The sequence below is a fragment of the Solanum dulcamara genome, chromosome 11 (assembly GCF_947179165.1).
Source record: "Solanum dulcamara chromosome 11, daSolDulc1.2, whole genome shotgun sequence".
Classification (NCBI taxonomy): Eukaryota; Viridiplantae; Streptophyta; class Magnoliopsida; order Solanales; family Solanaceae; genus Solanum; species Solanum dulcamara.
Window position 1 is genome coordinate 57,925,368 of NC_077247.1, and position 16,440 is coordinate 57,941,807.

The window sequence follows — 16,440 nt, forward strand, 5'->3', positions numbered from 1 at the left end:
TCAATATCTATCTACAATCAATTCCATTAAAAAAAAAACTTATTTTTAATGAATTATAATTTATTCTGAATCAGTGACAAGTTTGAGTATATAATTATTGTACTGCTCTTGCCATATTATTGTTTTGTTATTGTTGATTGTCATCAATTATGTTACAAAGTTAATTTTTAACCGAACATATTCATTATAAAATGATAATACAAACTTATGGATAATTTTAATAAATTTTATAACTTATGAGTATAAATTATATCTTTTAAAAAGGCTAAATATTTCTCACAAAATCTATGACCAAATATGGGAGGGGAAGGTCATATTTAGGAAAAATTTACCAGAATTCCTCCACTACGGATGGACTGATCTAAAGAGCGGAGACTTGATTCGATATTTACAGTTGGCCTGGTCGACCCAATCATGATATTGAAGGAGGGGACCTTTTCTCGAAAAAAAATATTCTTGCAACTACGAAAACCTTTAGGATCTACTCCAGCCTTTAGAAATTGGTTAATCGGTAAAGATAAATGTACTTGATGCAAACGCATGATAAAAATTCACTAAAAAACATTTCAAAATTTATAGCCAAATGATAGCCAAAAAAAACTTCTTTATTTATTTTGGAATCTTTTGTAAAATCAAATGAACTTTTTGTGTACAAGAAAAATGACATCATTTTGAATAATAATAAAATTTGTAAAACAGAAGTTGAAGATGAGCGAGTTAAAATCAATCAAGTTCATTTTGTTTAGACTAAAACATCAAGCAGTGATGGATTCGTAAATTCATCCCTATCCATTTTACTAGATCCGATTTTTCCCCACGCACTTTTGTAATATTTTTTTAAAAGAACTTTTTGTGTGACATATCTTTTAAGAGATTAGGTAATTTTGGTTTAACTGGGCTACGTTTAAAGAACTTATGTATCTCTTGTACTTTTTCTAAGTTTAAAATCTCGACAGCGAAGTTGTAAATTAATATTTCTCAGTTATACTGTTTAAAGTGACTGATTGGCAATGTCAAACATACTTTGGGAACTTCCCATATTTAATCTAAAGTCAGCAACAACTTACCGGTATAATTCCACAATAGGTCCAGAGAAGGTAATGCGTACGCAGGCCAACCCCTCAAGTATTTTTGATCTAAAGTCCAAGAGAGTAATATTTTCCCGCCAAAGATCATCTAATAAGAAACTTTTTGAAACAGTTACCTTAGAATCTAGACTTCTTGTACACCAGTTCTTGAAATATTTTAGCTTGGTCTTCAGGCTTACATAAAAATAGCAGCAGAATTTAGCAGTCCAAAGTATAATTATCATGCCCTCCAAGCTTGATATTACTACCAAGTACAAACTAAGATATACTAACAACATTCTTCCTTTGTACCGTTCCCTCTGATTTGCTGCATACAACATATAATATAGAGAAGATTACCATGGAGCATTGACTTCTCCTTGGAACATAAGCTCATAGCTCTCAGCTTTTGATTTTAGAGCCTCAACATCAGCACCATATTTTCCAGAAGCTTGTTTCAGTTCCTCAAGTTTCATTTCAAGATTCCGTATCTCATCTTCAGCTCGAGACCATTCTTTTTTAGCTTCCCAGTACCTCTTGGTGTCCGAAGCACCTTCAGAATCGAATGCAAGACTCAGCAACCAGCGCAGGCGAGTCCTCAGAAATCCAACATTCATGCCCAAAAGTTCAAAAGATTTCAGTGACTTCTCCCATTTATCGAATTCCTTCCGTGGGGTGGTGAGCTTGCAGGCTCTTACCATATCGGCAATGTTGACGACTTCAAAAATCATACCAGCGACCAACTTACAATGAAGGCCTTGTAAAAGACGATCGTGAAGAAAAGCATTTTTACTGCAGCATAACTCATAGTACTTTCTCCTTATGTGTTCAGGAAGTTCGGAGTCTATGCATACTCCATTCACCAGAATGTGGAACTCCTCAAGGCTCTTAATTTCTCTAAAATAAACAGCAAGACCAGAGGACCTTGAGCCCTCTAAAATTTCTGAAGCAACCTCATCGCTATCATTTCCAGACTGTGCTTCCAATGGCACAAGTTGTTTACTCAGATCCTCCTTTCGTCTCCTCTTTTGCACAACAGTTAGGGGAAGAGACTTCTTTTGACGCTTCTTTATGTTATTAGCATTAGTTCCCTCTGACATGGGACAAATTGGAAACATATTGTTTAGAAGGACCAGAAAAGACTAAAACTATATCACATTTCACAGAATGCTTCGGGTATAAAATTGATTTACTGACCTGCGTCACTTTGCTTGGTGGGTGCATCCAAATTTAGAAGGCTAAGAGCGCCATCCACCTCCTTTAGATCATTTGCTCTTATGACATACACCTATGAAATCAGAAACCAAGATTAGATAAAAATTGCTGCTAAAGATCTGTAAATTTGCAGTTAGAAAACCATTTCTTCAATTTCCAGGTTTCTGCTAAACTTCATGGTGAGCATTCGTACTGAGATGTTGTATTTAATATCTGACACAGGCCTAAGAGAAAAACCATCATCACTTGCAACAAGTTTTATCATGCTGTTAGGTGGATAACAGTTTATATAAATGTATAAAGCAGTTTTTTTCAATGGCCCTAATTCAATCAAAAATTTCCTCTCAAGCCTGTAAAGTGATAAAAGTAAATATCAGGTGTTGATACAGAGATAATAGTATTTGTGATTCTCCGTGCCCCCGCGAATTAACAGCCGTTACACAGTCGCTAATCATCCCCACCTTCAAAATGTTTCAACTGTGTCACTGTGATATACACATGACAGTGACTGCCATAAATTTTTATCCACTGCGACATACATTTTCTATCTTCTCCATTTGCTTCAGTAAAAGGATGCAGCACTCACTACTAGCTATCCTCTGACTTTTGGTATCTTAAAAAGAATCCACAATATTTGTGGAATTAATATTTTATCAAGTAAAAGAAACAAGTGCATACTTCCCTCAATTTTAGGTACCAAAGTGACCAAAAAGGTAAGTTAAAACATGTGAATTTCTATCAATAGTATCGCTCATATGTTTGTTCCTCCCAAAGGATACCCAGATAGATGATTGGCTTGAGGATTATGCATTGGTTGCTCCAAAGTTTTTCCATTTCTATGGACAGTAATTGAGGGCAGGTATGCACTAACATGGGGCTCAATGTAATATTGATAAGACAGTCTCCAGACACTATCCATGAGGCCTAGAAGTACAATGCTAGGAAACCAACTAAGAAAGAAATGAACCACAACAAATAGTATACTCCATCTGGATCCATGATAGGCTAGGCAAACATGAATCCTTTACCGGAGACATGCTCTACAAAGATACCGGCAAACCTTACTAAGATGATAGTTCTCTTTACAAACTGATAACAGATTAACATGCCTGCTCTCCCATGTTTGAACTTGAATAGTTCAGCACAGGGAAAAATAGGTTTACTGCACTTGTGATAATGTTGATGCTGACCAGCAGTAGGATCAAATTTCCCCCCTGACTTTACAATAACAACAACAATACCCAGATTAAATCCACAAGTGGGGTGTGGGGAGGGTAGGATGTAGGCATACCTTCCCCCTTACCGGACTTTGTTTTCAGGAAATACAATAGAGAGGACACCTTAGTTTGTCAACTACTTCCACCCCCATCCAAGCACAAGGCCATCAATCTGGTGATCCACCAAAGTTCTCTAGTTTTTCTAATCCTCCCTTCTTGACCTCAAAATTTGTAGATTACAATTGAAGGAGCCTCAACTCTAACAAAGTTTCCCAGGATATATATTAATATCAACAAACTAGAGTCAAATTCAAGAGTGCCTTCAATCTCTTTTTCCAGCATTAATCTACAATCACCACAATTCTGCCCAAATCTTTTGGTTTAACCAAGAATGTGGCCTTCGGATGAGAATTCACACTCCTGTTGCAGAATCTTGATTGACGTGCAGATAAGTTGGTTTAAAATGATGACATTTTTATTATACACCACGAAACGGGAAAAGGAAAATCGATCCCACTTCTCAAGTAACTGTAGTTATCTCTACGCTTCTGTACAAGTACAAAACTAATACGGTATGGTATACAACCATTGCAATAAGCTTAGTCAAAGCATGTTAAGAAAAGAACTTGGGAGTGTCACCTTGAATCTAGTAGGCTCAACAAGTTGAAAAACTAAAACATCTCCCTCAACCAACTTGTGAGCAGCAGCATACTTTCTCCATCCTGCACTAAGTCCGGTCTTTTCAGCAATGTACTTTATTTCATATTCTTCGCCAGTCTCACTTTCAAGAATAACCGGAGTGTCCTTTCTTGGAAGATGGTTCTTACAGAATGGCACAGGAAGCCCCTATTTGTATGGACGGTATAAAACAAAAATTAGAGGGTTAGGTAAATAATACCTTTGCTAAGTCAAAGTTAAGTAGCTTAGACAAAACTTACCATCCAAAAACAACTACCAACATGTGATCTAACTAATAATTTCATGAAGCTGGGATATTCATTCCCAATACTTGACAGCAGCTCCTCTGCTCGAATGATGACTGGTGATTTCATTTGGGTAGCACTTCCAGACCCATCAGCTGCAGCCCTCTCTTGTTTGGTGCTTCATGAAAAAAGCAAATAACTGTCACTCTCAATTACCGAAGGTTTACAGTTGTAGAAGAATAGCCAGAGAATGTATTGTACTAAAAGACTAACCTGATTGACCTGCGCCCAGCATCAGCTACTCCCTGCTCAAGAATAAGAGGAACAGCAACAGAGCTGTTAATGTTATTTCTTGGTAAAAGTAAACAGTCATGGAATGTCACAAAAACATGAGTGTGTTAGAAATTTAGTAAGATCACAATTATACTCTGAATCTAAATTTAGCATAAGCAAAGAGATCTCCTGAAATACTATCTAATTGTCGAATGCAACAGGAAGGGAAATGATATATCTTATATAACAAGAAAAAGGGATTACTACCATGCTAGCTAAGGAGTTATTTGGCATCATGAAACCAGTATGAGATTTAGTAGAATGCAGTTATACCTTTCATTTCAATCTTAAATTTTGTGTAGTAATGATAACTCATTTTGTTATTCTAAATAATTCTTAGCAGACAACTGAAAGCTCCTTTCCTCCGGGTATAATATTTGCCAATGGGAGTAAACTGAAGTCACTCCAATAGGGCTTAGACTTCTAGTTTGGAAATGCAAGTTCTCTATCAATTTGAATCAACTTTGAGTCAACCCCGATTAGCTCCATTCATGTTGTACTCAGCTGTCACAACTATTTTCACTAGTTTCATCTCCTGTAGTGATCACTCCTACTTTAGAAACTCTACATCATATTACATTCACAAATACCAAATAACTACCAGTTCGATTTCAGATTTAAGCACAGAAAAAACCTGAAACCAATTAAGAAACCTATAACAGAAATACTTAAGGTCGTTTTCATAAGATCAGTTGCTGATGTTCCCAAATAACTCATCACAGAAACAAAAGCCCGCAGAGAGGAGTTGGCTGGGTGGAACAGTCGGAATAAAAGACATAGGGACCAAGCCAAGTGTTGTCTGGGACAATTTTTAGGGAAATGTTATGGGTGCTTGCTAAAGGTAACTTTGATAACCGAGTTGCATTGTAAATCAGCCTGCTTTGTTAAGTTGTCGCGTTAATTACTGTTCCAGGTCCACGCATTAGCTTAAACAGGTTTGCAATTGATGAGATCCTTAATAGTAAATTCTGCTACTACTTCCACGAATCACATTTTCCACCAGAGTTAGTTGCAAATTAGCATAACAATTAGTTGAAGCTTTATCAGCAAAACAAGAGGGATAAATGCAAGATTATAAGCTGCAGCTAGAGTATAGCAACAAATATGCCAAATATCATGCGATCCATAGGCTATTGACTGCTTATGAAAGCTGAGAAGTGTATCTTACATTGTTGGATTGAGGCTGCTTCTTGAATACCCTTTTCTTCCTGAAGGGAATTGTTGAAATCTGATCAATCATCTCCTTAGGCTTCCTTCTTCTCTTACCCTGAAACCATTGAGCCAGATCCAACATCAATTCAGTAAATCAAGACAGGCAAATAAAAACACAAAAACTTTTACAGCGAGAAAAGAGTACCTACCAGCAAGGAAGAAATGGGAGTTTGGGTAGATGGGGTTAGAGAGTTAATTGGTATAGAAGCATCAACAAGACTCAAATTGTCATTGCTCGATTTGGGTATTGCAGAATCAGGCTCAGGTTCAGGTTCTTGAGTTCCAAGTTGTTGATTTTCGTTTTCCTCATCAAAAACCTCCTTCTTGGGTATATCTGGGTAGGAAATACGTTCTTGATTTGGGGGTTCACTTCGATGAACAACTTTTATCTTCATTTTTCTGTTGGAAAATGGAATAAAGATTTTACCTTTGGATGAGGGGTTTGTTCTTTTTTCTAGCAGATCCTATTTCTACCACTTCCCTGGCTAGAAAAAAAAGAAGTGATGTACACAACAACGAAGGCTAGAATACTTCTACTAGTCAAGAAATAGATAGAGAAACCCCTTTTAGGTGTTCGGTGATGGGCACATTTTTTTTCATTTGGTTTCAACGGGTGAAGAAACAATCTACAAACAAACAAACATAATTAGAGATGCATTTTGTGGTTTAATCTTTTGCTGGATTGCAAAACACGAACCGTTTTTACTAGTAACAAGTATAATACTGGAAAAATTGCTTTAGTGTGGGGGCACTGACATACTGTCGTGTGAGTCTCTTGTTTTGGTTACTAACGATTCCTAGCCACCTGGTTAACACGTGTAACTTGTTAAAGCTACCAGTCCTTGGATTTCATGATAATGGAGAAAGAGTTCTTTGCCAGTCTAGTCTAGTAAAACACTGAATAAATAATGTGAATATTCTAGTCAAGTTCATATAACAAGAGAATGTTGTTTTAACATATGACGATCTAAAATAGTGGCCGATCGAGTGCCTCATTCAACAACGTAGAATCCAAAAGACAATTTTCCCAACCATCACATAGATGTTGCATTTTGGGCCAAGGAATAATACTTATATTCCTGGCCAGTCATAATATTTCTTTCCTGAAAGCATGTTATATCGAAAGGCGATTCTAAAACAATGATACATACAATAAAATAGAAAAGCAAAGGAACTTACTATCGAGCAGGGTGTTTACCTGATTTGGTTTCTATAGCCCAAAAACAACATGGTAAAACAGGTGTATGCCTTTTTCCTCTTTTGTTTATGTAAAAAGACTATAATGACTACTTGACTTATAAAACGAGTTAATGGGGGTTGACATTACACTTGGGCCAAGCTTTAGCTCTTTTTAAATTGTATGGTCAACTATAATGCCTGAAAGATATACGAGAAATGTACATTCTATGTTCCTTTTTAAGGGTCTAGTTTGTATTATGTAATCTCCTTTAAAAAAGTATAAATAATAAGAGTACAATTTAATAAAGAATAATTAATTATCTCTCAATGTGGTGAAGTGGACAAGAAAAATGAAAATTATATTTATGATATCCTTGACAAGTAAAAGAGAAATAGGAAGTGTCATGGTAAAAAAACCAATCAACCTTACTTTTTGGATCCCTTTTATTAACAAGTTGAATTCATTTTTTTAAAAAAAATTAAAGGCCATTCGGCCCATTTTATTAACAAGTTGAAATTCAACTTTCAATAGAACACACTATATTCGTGGGAATATAATGAGTATGTTATGTTGTTGTAGAAGAACAAACTAAAGCTAATTTATAGCTCTTATCATATGTCTTTTCAATAATTATAAATATATAGTGAGGTTTTTGCTCAAGTAGTACATATTACTTTAACAATAATGAGGGGAGGTGATTTTGGTTAGTTAAATATAAAATGTTATTTCGGTTCTCTCGAGGATGACCTCTTTTGGAGGAAAGTGATAATGGGTTGGGCTTATCTTTCCTCAATTTATTATACTCATCAATAATTATTCCATGTTCAAAAAAAAAGAAGAAGAAGAAGGGATCAACAATGTTATATATTTTAAGAGTTATATTAGTTGAAAATGAAAAAATAAGAATTGCCTCAACTAAAATGGGCAGAATTGCACAAGAGGAGGAGAGTAGGGACCAAAAATTCCTTTTAATCAACAGACTAATCTTTTATAACCATACATGAACTTGCACAAACCTTGAGCAGGTTAGGGATAGCCTAATTTGCCTGTTCAAATATTTAGTCATGCTAAGCATAAATATATCACTGAACACCCTGACTATATATAGGACCCTTTTTTTCCTTCCTCTATATATATAGGAGCTTGAACCAAAAATTTAAAGCACCCAATTTAAAGGGTACAGAAAAAAGGTCCAAAAGGGGGCCAATGAGGAAGAGTTTGACCAATTAATCTCCTTTTCTTTAGTCCTTCAAGAAGTGGGAAAAAAAACGTGATAAGACACAATATAAAAAAAATAAAAATTGTTTGCCTCTTGCTATATTCCTTATTCTTATAATTCTTATTATAATTTTTCCTGTTGAAAGACTTATTAAATGATTGAGGTTTTGTTGATAATTAGATTTTAAAAAAGGCTTGAGTAAAAAATTAATGGCCTGCTAAGCTTGACTTATCATCCACGGCAGCCTCCGTCGGAGGACGGAAACTTTCTTAATTGTGTTTCACCCGTAATCCAACTTTAACATCCTTCCTTATCTCATCTTATAACTACTACTATTATTTTCATACAGACTTTTCAAATAAAACACCTGCAAAGGACAATATTTTCTAACCACATTTCTCCTAGTTGGAAAATAAGTGGTTTTACAGGACCAGAAGTGTAGTGAAATGAACGAGATTCTTTATGAAAAAGTTTGGGGGTGTTTTTCTTTTTGATAAATTTTATGAATGTGAATCTGAATTAGTTGGATCAGTAAATTTTGAATATCATTTGATTAAAAAAAATAAGTGTTTCTCTTAATATTATTTTAAGGTGGGAGTAGGCACCTGAATAACACGGCCTATTTTAAGCCTTAGAAAATAAGGCAATTGGCATGGCCCCAAATTTGAGGTATTCCATTTTTTAGCAACAAGATTAGTGTAGTTGTTTTGCATGTCTTACGTTAATCAATAAAATAATATGAAAAAAATAAAATTATTAAAAAAATAACAACTAACGTTAAATAAAAGTTATACCTATCTAAATGATAAGAAGTTCATATGTGAAGGTTAAAAAGATATTTAAAAAATGTGAACATCTTTTTCTAATATTTAAAATTCTTTAATTTATTTATTTTGTTTATTATAATTTAAGTAAGATTTATATAAGAAAAAAGTATTATTTTTAAAGTCTTAAGTGTTAGAAATTTAAGTATATATAAATACCAAAAATAATATTAATTTGAAGTACTAAATATTAAAAGTTCTTACTTATTACAAATAAGTAAAAATTTGATAGCTATAACTTTATTTAATTTCAAAATTCTTAAATATTATGATAGATTTAATAGCTAGTTTAGTGTACCTGCATTGCACAGGTATATAGATTTCGAAGCTATAAATCATAAATTTATTGAAATAATAGGCGAGATAAGTCCTGAAATTTAAATTCAAAATTATTGTTGATTATTAACAAATTATATTACACCGAGAAAAAAAGATAATTTATAATTGTGAGCATAGGAATTTACAAATTTTGATACAAGCTAATAAATTATTAGGTCATGAATGAATTATCTATTTATAACAATAACATAAATGATCTCAATATTTGGCAATACAATGCTAAATTGATAGAATACATGCGTCCACCACACAAGTCAGGGAACCAGGTCCCTTGACACAGTCAATTTACAGAATGCTCAAGAAACGGACAGCTAATGCAGGTAATGAACAAGACAAGAGTTTTACGTGGAAAAACTCCTTGCTCAAGGGAGAAACAACCACGACCTGTCCAACAAGATTTCCAACCAATCTTCGCTAGATGCAAGAGCAAAGTGATCTATTACAATCTATGTAACTAGATATAAATCCTCTTCACCCCTATGCTTGCAACATCCTATCACAAGACTTTGAGCCAAAGCAATATGACTATTGCCCACTACCCTAACTCACTCTAGTTGACATAGACTTCAACACTCCGATCAATGCTAGCTCTAACAATGACTCGGAAACTAAGCAATAAGACTATTGCCCACTACACAACCACCCCTAGGTTAATGTAGACTTTTCTAACTACTTCAATGCTAACTCTATCAATATTCCTTTATATGATAGGAACTGATTTTACAATGTTTAACACACTAGACTCAACATTACAACAAAGCAACAACCTAAAACTATTCTTCAATAGTAGCTCAATCAGGTCCCTACTGCCTTGAGGAATTGTTTTTTCTTTTGAGCACACACACCACTTTTCTTTTGCCTTGTAAAATTGATTTATGAAAAGTACGTTGTTTCATATCTCAAAGATAATATTTAGCATATGAACGAAACACCCGGTACCTTCTGATTACTGGACGTCTCTGTCGTCCAGCTGCTGCCCACCAACCACAGCAGGTGGTGACAGCTTTTACAACTAGACCAGGTCGATCAGGTCCCATGGTTTATAGTTTCTTCTGATTTGCCCCGATCAGGTCCCATGGTTTCTTTTACAGTTGTCTTCCATTTGGTATGTGACACACACCGATCATGGGACCAAGTCCACCAATCATGTTCATGATTTATTGATGCATCACAACTTGAATTATAACACAAATATTTAGAAGAAAAAAGAAGTTTGAGTTATTAGACACCAATAAATCATTTCTGGGCTCCTTTTTGCAAAATTTAGATTATGTTATGATAGTGAAATTCCTAATTTTTCCTAACGTGATGTGATTTTATTTTGTTTCTTTATCTTTTGTGATGCATCATATCTAAAATATTTTTTTTTATTATCATATATTTTAGAACTTCTTAATTATTAATTCTCCTAATACCTTTTATCGTATATTTTAAGACTCCTTAATTTTTAAAATATATTTTCCTATTATCATATATTTTAGAACTCCTTAATTATTAATTCTCATAATTCATATATTTTAGCACTCCTTAATTTTTAAAATCTATTTTCCTCTTATCATACATATTTTAGGACTACTTAATTTTAGATATTATGAAAATAATTAAATAATAATTTTAAAAAATAGTAAATGACAATTTTGTCTATTATAAATTAACGAAGTACAAAAAATTCAACCAACATTTCAATTCATACTTTAAAATAATATAGGTAATAAAATTATTATACATTTTCTTTTAAAAAAATATTTTGTACTGCCCTGTTTTAATTTGTTTGTCTTATTATTTTTTTAAAGTTCATTTTTTTTAAAAAAATTGTCAACATTTTAATATTTTGTTTGTCCTAATTTTTCATTTTTTCTTTGGCCATTAATATGTTTGAGCCAATCCTGATGAATAATGAGAGAGGGGAGACTTTTTTTCTTTCCTAAGTAGTGAAGGTCAAATATAATTGAGGCTGTATTGGGACGAATAAGATTATTTCACCATTAATTAAATGTTTTTCGTGTTTGAGTTTTGAGAGTTGTAATCTTTCTACTGGGAGTGCTTCTTTCTCAATGAACCTTATCGGAGATTAGTCAAAGTTCCAAAACAAATATTATTATTTTTAACTAAAAGGAATTCAAAATAAATATTTAACGCTTGATAAAGGAAAAAAAAAACCACAAGAACTCCAATTCATTTTTTATGGATTTCTTGCAATCTAAGTTGTGAAGTCGTTGTCATTCCAAAAATAGGCAGCTATTTATAAACTTAAGGTGCATCAACTATTAAGAGAAGAAATCAAGAACTAGGAGCTACATATCTTTTTTAAGCTTTAACGATATTTCAACTTCTTCGACTCTCTTTTTCTAGAAGACAAACATATCTTATTACTTTATTTCCAACCACAATTCAAAATAAGTTGGCTTTTTTTAATTATTAATGAAAGAAATAAAACCAAGTAAGAAAAGTCTGCATACTTATTGATATTGTAATTTATTAAGAAAAGGGGCACGCCAAATGTCACAAAAAATTAAACCTCCAATGACTCTGACTCATCCCTTACGTCATGGACCAAGACAATATAATTCCAGCCTAGCTTCTCTCTTTGAACATTTTCACAAGTTTTCTTTCATAGTCCATTCTTGAGTTTCTGTTTATTTGACATACACACACCAAAAAAAAACAAAAAAACATGACCAACAACGTAGATTCTTGGTTCCAGGGTGTTTATGTTGTTTTTGCGTTTTGCTCTGCTTTAATTTTGGGTGCTCTCAAAAGTAAGTAATAACTTCTTTTTTTAAGCTTTCAAGATTTTTCTAATGTATGATTTTATGATCATGGTCTGTGTTATTGTTTTTGAGGCGTGATTTTTCGAAAAGGACCAATCTATCTGACTCAGGTCTGCGTACATTTTCTACTCTCACACCCCACTTATGAGATTTAGTTATTTAGTTATGTTGTTGTTGGTGGTGGTTAATAATTTGTGTTATTGTTTTTGGTTCTCAATTCCATAATTTTTCTGATGACAGGTTTGTTGGTGGGTCCAATTGCTGCCCTAATACTAATTATAGGAAATGTTGGGGTGATTTTATGTCTCTTCCCAGCACATGTTTTCTGGACAGTTTACACCCTTGTCAAGTAAATGTCTTTTCTTAGGCCATTAATTTATGTTGTCCAAAGTTGAATTCTTTATTTTTTCTAATGTGGATTTCCTTTCAATTGAACAGGACTAATAGGTTTGATGCGCCACTGAAAGTTGTTTTGTTGTTCGCTTTGCCAGATTTATTTTGTATTTGGTTGGGTTTAAGTATAGCTGGTAGTGTTCTTGTGGGAGTTGGATATGGATTCTTTGCTCCTTGGGTTTCTGCCTTTGAAGCTTTTAGACACGACGACGAATTAAACAAGTTTGTTCATTGCATTGTGGTAAGAAATTACGAACCAATTCTTGTTTTTGGTTCTGTAGTTTTGTTGTGTTGTTACTTTTTCTTTTAAGGTTGTTTTGATTATGTTAATTTACAGGATGGAACGTGGGGAACCATAAAAGGTAGCTGCACTGTTGTTCGAGATTTTGCAGATATGTGTTATCATTCTTATCCAATGTATTTGAAGGAACTGCGTGATTCCCCTGCTTCTCTTGACTTTCAACCTTTTAGGTTTGTTTCTAATTTCCCTTTCTATGTTTTATTTTTCTTCAAAAAGGGGAAACAGAGGAAAGAATTATAAATGGAGACTCGAACTTTTAGGTAGCCAAAACTTTCCCGGAAAAAAAATTTAAAATAGGGGGACAATCATAATGAATCTTGTCATTGTTATACACGTTACCGTGTTCATTTTCTGACGGGCTATATTATATTAAAACTCAACTTACCACAAATTATTTTGAAGAAGAAGTCAACAAACTCCCTTGACTCAGAAAAATAAATGGGATTTGATTCTCCGTGCCCTCAATGAATAGGAAAAGTATAGTGCTGAGTAAGAAATGAAGGGAAGGGAAGGGCTTGATGTTGACAGTCTATCCTAATGCAAGTATTAGAAGTTGTTTCCACAGTTCGAACTCGTGACCTATATAGTTCACACCATTGCTATAGGAAACAAGAGTAAAAATAAAGAAAAGACAAGAAGATGCAAAATGGTAATGCTAAGTCTAGAAAATGATAAGAAACAGTCTGAAGAACTAGAATATAATAAACTTCTCTTATATGTAAATAGAATGTTTCAATTTGGATAGAAACTTCTCTTATTTGGCTACGAGCATCTGTACAATTCTCATATTGACAACCAGTAAAAATAATATGCAAAATGTTGTGTTGCAGATTCATCCATGTACCAGGATGTATCATGATTGGTTTATTGGGACTGATTGTGGAAATTCCTCTTTACACTGCTATAGCCATAGTAAAGAGCCCATTTATGTTGTTCAAAGGATGGTACAGACTCATACATGATTTGATAAGCCGCGAAGGCCCATTCCTCGAAACTGCTTGCATTCCTATTGCTGGATTAACAATCCTTCTGTGGCCTCTTGTTGTCATTGGAAGTGTCATAATGGCTGTTTTCTCAAGCTTTTTCATTGGATTATATGGAGCTGTTATTGTCTATCAGGTAATTTATCCCTTTGCCTCATTCGTTTCTCAGTTCTATCGGCTGTTTTAGTGTGACTGTCTGATTTATCATTAGTTAAAAAAACTCTGAATTCAGGAGAGGTCCTTCCAAAGAGGTGTTGCTTTTGTGATTGCAATGGTGGCAGAGTTTGATGAGTACACAAATGATTGGCTTTACCTTAGAGAAGGGTCCATTCTTCCAAAGTAATTACTCTATTTCTTCCTTATTTCTGTGCGTGGTTTTCATATTTGTCAATGTTACTGATCATCTTAGTCGCAACCAGGCCTCATTATCGAAATAAGAAAGGATCTACTTCATCTGAGTACTCTGTGAAACGAAATGGTTCAGTACAAGCCAGATTAAACTCGATATTTTCTGAAGCACCTGCAATGCTCGTGCCAAGCCTAACATCGTCTAGATCAGTGAGGGAGGCAATACAAGAAGTGAAAATGGTGCAGGTATGCTTTTCTTTCTCTGTACCACTTGTTTTTTAAGTAAAAAGTATACATGAGGAGAACACTTCCTGACAAATTTGCAAAATGGTGATGAACATGTGAAATGATCTACCCGAGTAATGAAGACGTAATTAAGTAAATGAAAGTATTTCCTCTCTATCAACTTAAGCTTTTAAATAAGATGGTCACATAATTCAACGTATCTTTCATAAACAGAATCATATTTTTCTTGTCCTGGAAACCATGAAATTGGGTAATTGACATGTCACAAAAATTAACAGGTGTGGCAGAACATGATGAAATCATGTGAAATGAGGGGCAAGGAATTATTGGACGCGAAAGTGATAACCCCCAACGACCTGGATGATTGGTTGAAGGCAAAGCATGGACTTGATGTTGCAGTCATCAATGTCGGTTTAGCGTGTTATACATTTCTACAGATAATCTTTTATTCCATAAAAGCTGGATCAGATGGATTGTTCCTTCTTGAGGATCTTGAGATCACTCACCTGAACAGACCTCAGGACAGATTGTTGGACTGGTTTTTCCAACCAGTCATGGTCCTCAAAGAACAAATTAGAGTCCTAAGTCTAGAAGACGGTGAGATGAGGTTCCTAGAGAAAGTAGTACTTTTCGAGAGCAACTCTGAACGCTTTAATGCCTGGGAAAATGGGAGCGTGGCGCCTCAGGATTCTCTCAGGGCTGCTCAAATTGAAGGCATAAGCCGAAGGTAAGTCTCTTCATTTAACTATTATCTAAGTTTGCAGTGTTGAAACAGATGCAGTAAATGATGAAAAAATCGTTCTGTTGGTTTGGCAGGATGGTGGGAATGATTAGAAGTGTTTCTAAGTTTCCAACTTATAGAAGGAAATTCAGACAGATAGTGAAAACATTGATCATGCAGTATACCAATGTTTCTAGAGAAGGTTCCACACGATCTGTTCCTCGTTCTGTAATAAAGAACAGTTCCACCCGATCATTGTCCACAAGATCAAATGGTTCTCTCGAAATTGTTTGAACATATTAGATATGGATTAGTGATCTGTAAGTCCCATGGTTGATTATTTAAGCGAGTTCATCAAGTATCATTGTTAAAAGACTTCACAAAGTAGGCCAACAATTTTCCAAGCTCAAAATTCTTCCTACTGACATCTTGAAGACATCTTAACAGAAATCATCAACAACATCAAGAAAAGTCTAATGCGTAGACCATACAGTCTTCTTCAGAACTCACTATCAAGTGAAATCAAGAGGGACGTTTCTTAGAGATCAGTACAGAAGTATTTTTGTCTCCGATTTCAGTTATTTTCCCTATTGGAAACTTGTAAAGACATGACTTCTTTTCTTCTTTCTTCTTGTTTTCTTTCCTTTTCCTTCCAAGGGGTACTCCCCAAAAGAGTAAGGTTTAGAGTGAGAGATGATGTAAATTAATTTCTTTTTTTTCAATCGATAAGATATTGGATCATTCTACATTTAGCTCAAGATTGATAATTTCATTTTCAATCGAATTTCAATATGCTGTAGAGGGGATAATTGGGGTCAAAAGGCCTTGTTTTCCTTGTATATGACGCTAAGATTTTTCCTTCCTTTGTTATGATAACTGATGAAATAGCGTTTAATAGTCTTACAGTTTCTGCTACTTGTTGAAATTAGTCAATCAGCCGCCTTCTGTCAATCAGTAGACCAAATTTAGTCCTGTAGAACGTGTGTTGATGACTCATTTCTTTACATCTATTCAAATTAAAGCACTAATTATCATCAAACCATCATTTTTGCTGCAATGATATTTTGAATCTCAAAGTTAATTAGCTATAGTAGTAGGGATGTTTAAAATGATTGGTTTACCAGATAAGATATCCAATAAGGAAAAGC

At 34.2% G+C, this 16,440-nt stretch overlaps 2 protein-coding genes across 2 annotated transcripts; one reads left to right on the forward strand and one right to left on the reverse strand.

Moving 5' to 3' along the window:
- Nucleotides 1-1,177: 1,177 nt before the first annotated feature.
- On the reverse strand, nt 1,178-6,740 carry LOC129873838 (B3 domain-containing protein Os01g0234100-like). Its single transcript, XM_055949029.1, has 7 exons — nt 6,117-6,740; nt 5,924-6,022; nt 4,696-4,727; nt 4,438-4,600; nt 4,139-4,345; nt 2,265-2,355; nt 1,178-2,160 (listed from the first exon to the last, which is right to left on the reverse strand). The coding sequence occupies exons 1-7, from the start codon at nt 6,360-6,362 to the stop codon at nt 1,424-1,426; spliced, it is 1,575 nt and encodes a 524-aa protein (XP_055805004.1). The 5' UTR covers nt 6,363-6,740; the 3' UTR covers nt 1,178-1,423.
- Nucleotides 6,741-12,087: 5,347 nt separating this feature from the next.
- LOC129873404 (uncharacterized membrane protein At3g27390) lies at nt 12,088-16,038 on the forward strand. Its single transcript, XM_055948493.1, has 9 exons — nt 12,088-12,288; nt 12,541-12,649; nt 12,739-12,934; nt 13,031-13,164; nt 13,825-14,113; nt 14,210-14,316; nt 14,397-14,571; nt 14,850-15,298; nt 15,388-16,038. Exons 1-9 carry the CDS (start codon nt 12,204-12,206, stop codon nt 15,584-15,586), a joined length of 1,743 nt encoding a protein of 580 aa, XP_055804468.1. The 5' UTR covers nt 12,088-12,203; the 3' UTR covers nt 15,587-16,038.
- Nucleotides 16,039-16,440: the final 402 nt, after the last annotated feature.

Coding starts and splice junctions, on each gene's coding strand:
- LOC129873838 (XM_055949029.1), bottom strand. CDS start 6,362: ATGAAGATAAAAGTTGTTCATCGAAGTGAACCCCCAAATCAAGAACGT. Junction 4,601..4,695: donor GCTGGGCGCAGGTCAATCAG/GTTAGTCTTTTA, acceptor TTTTTCATGAAG/CACCAAACAAGAGAGGGCTG. Junction 2,161..2,264: donor CACCAAGCAAAGTGACGCAG/GTCAGTAAATCA, acceptor GTCCCATGTCAG/AGGGAACTAATGCTAATAAC.
- LOC129873404 (XM_055948493.1), top strand. CDS start 12,204: ATGACCAACAACGTAGATTCTTGGTTCCAGGGTGTTTATGTTGTTTTT. Junction 12,289..12,540: donor AATTTTGGGTGCTCTCAAAA/GTAAGTAATAAC, acceptor TTCTGATGACAG/GTTTGTTGGTGGGTCCAATT. Junction 13,165..13,824: donor CTTGACTTTCAACCTTTTAG/GTTTGTTTCTAA, acceptor GTTGTGTTGCAG/ATTCATCCATGTACCAGGAT.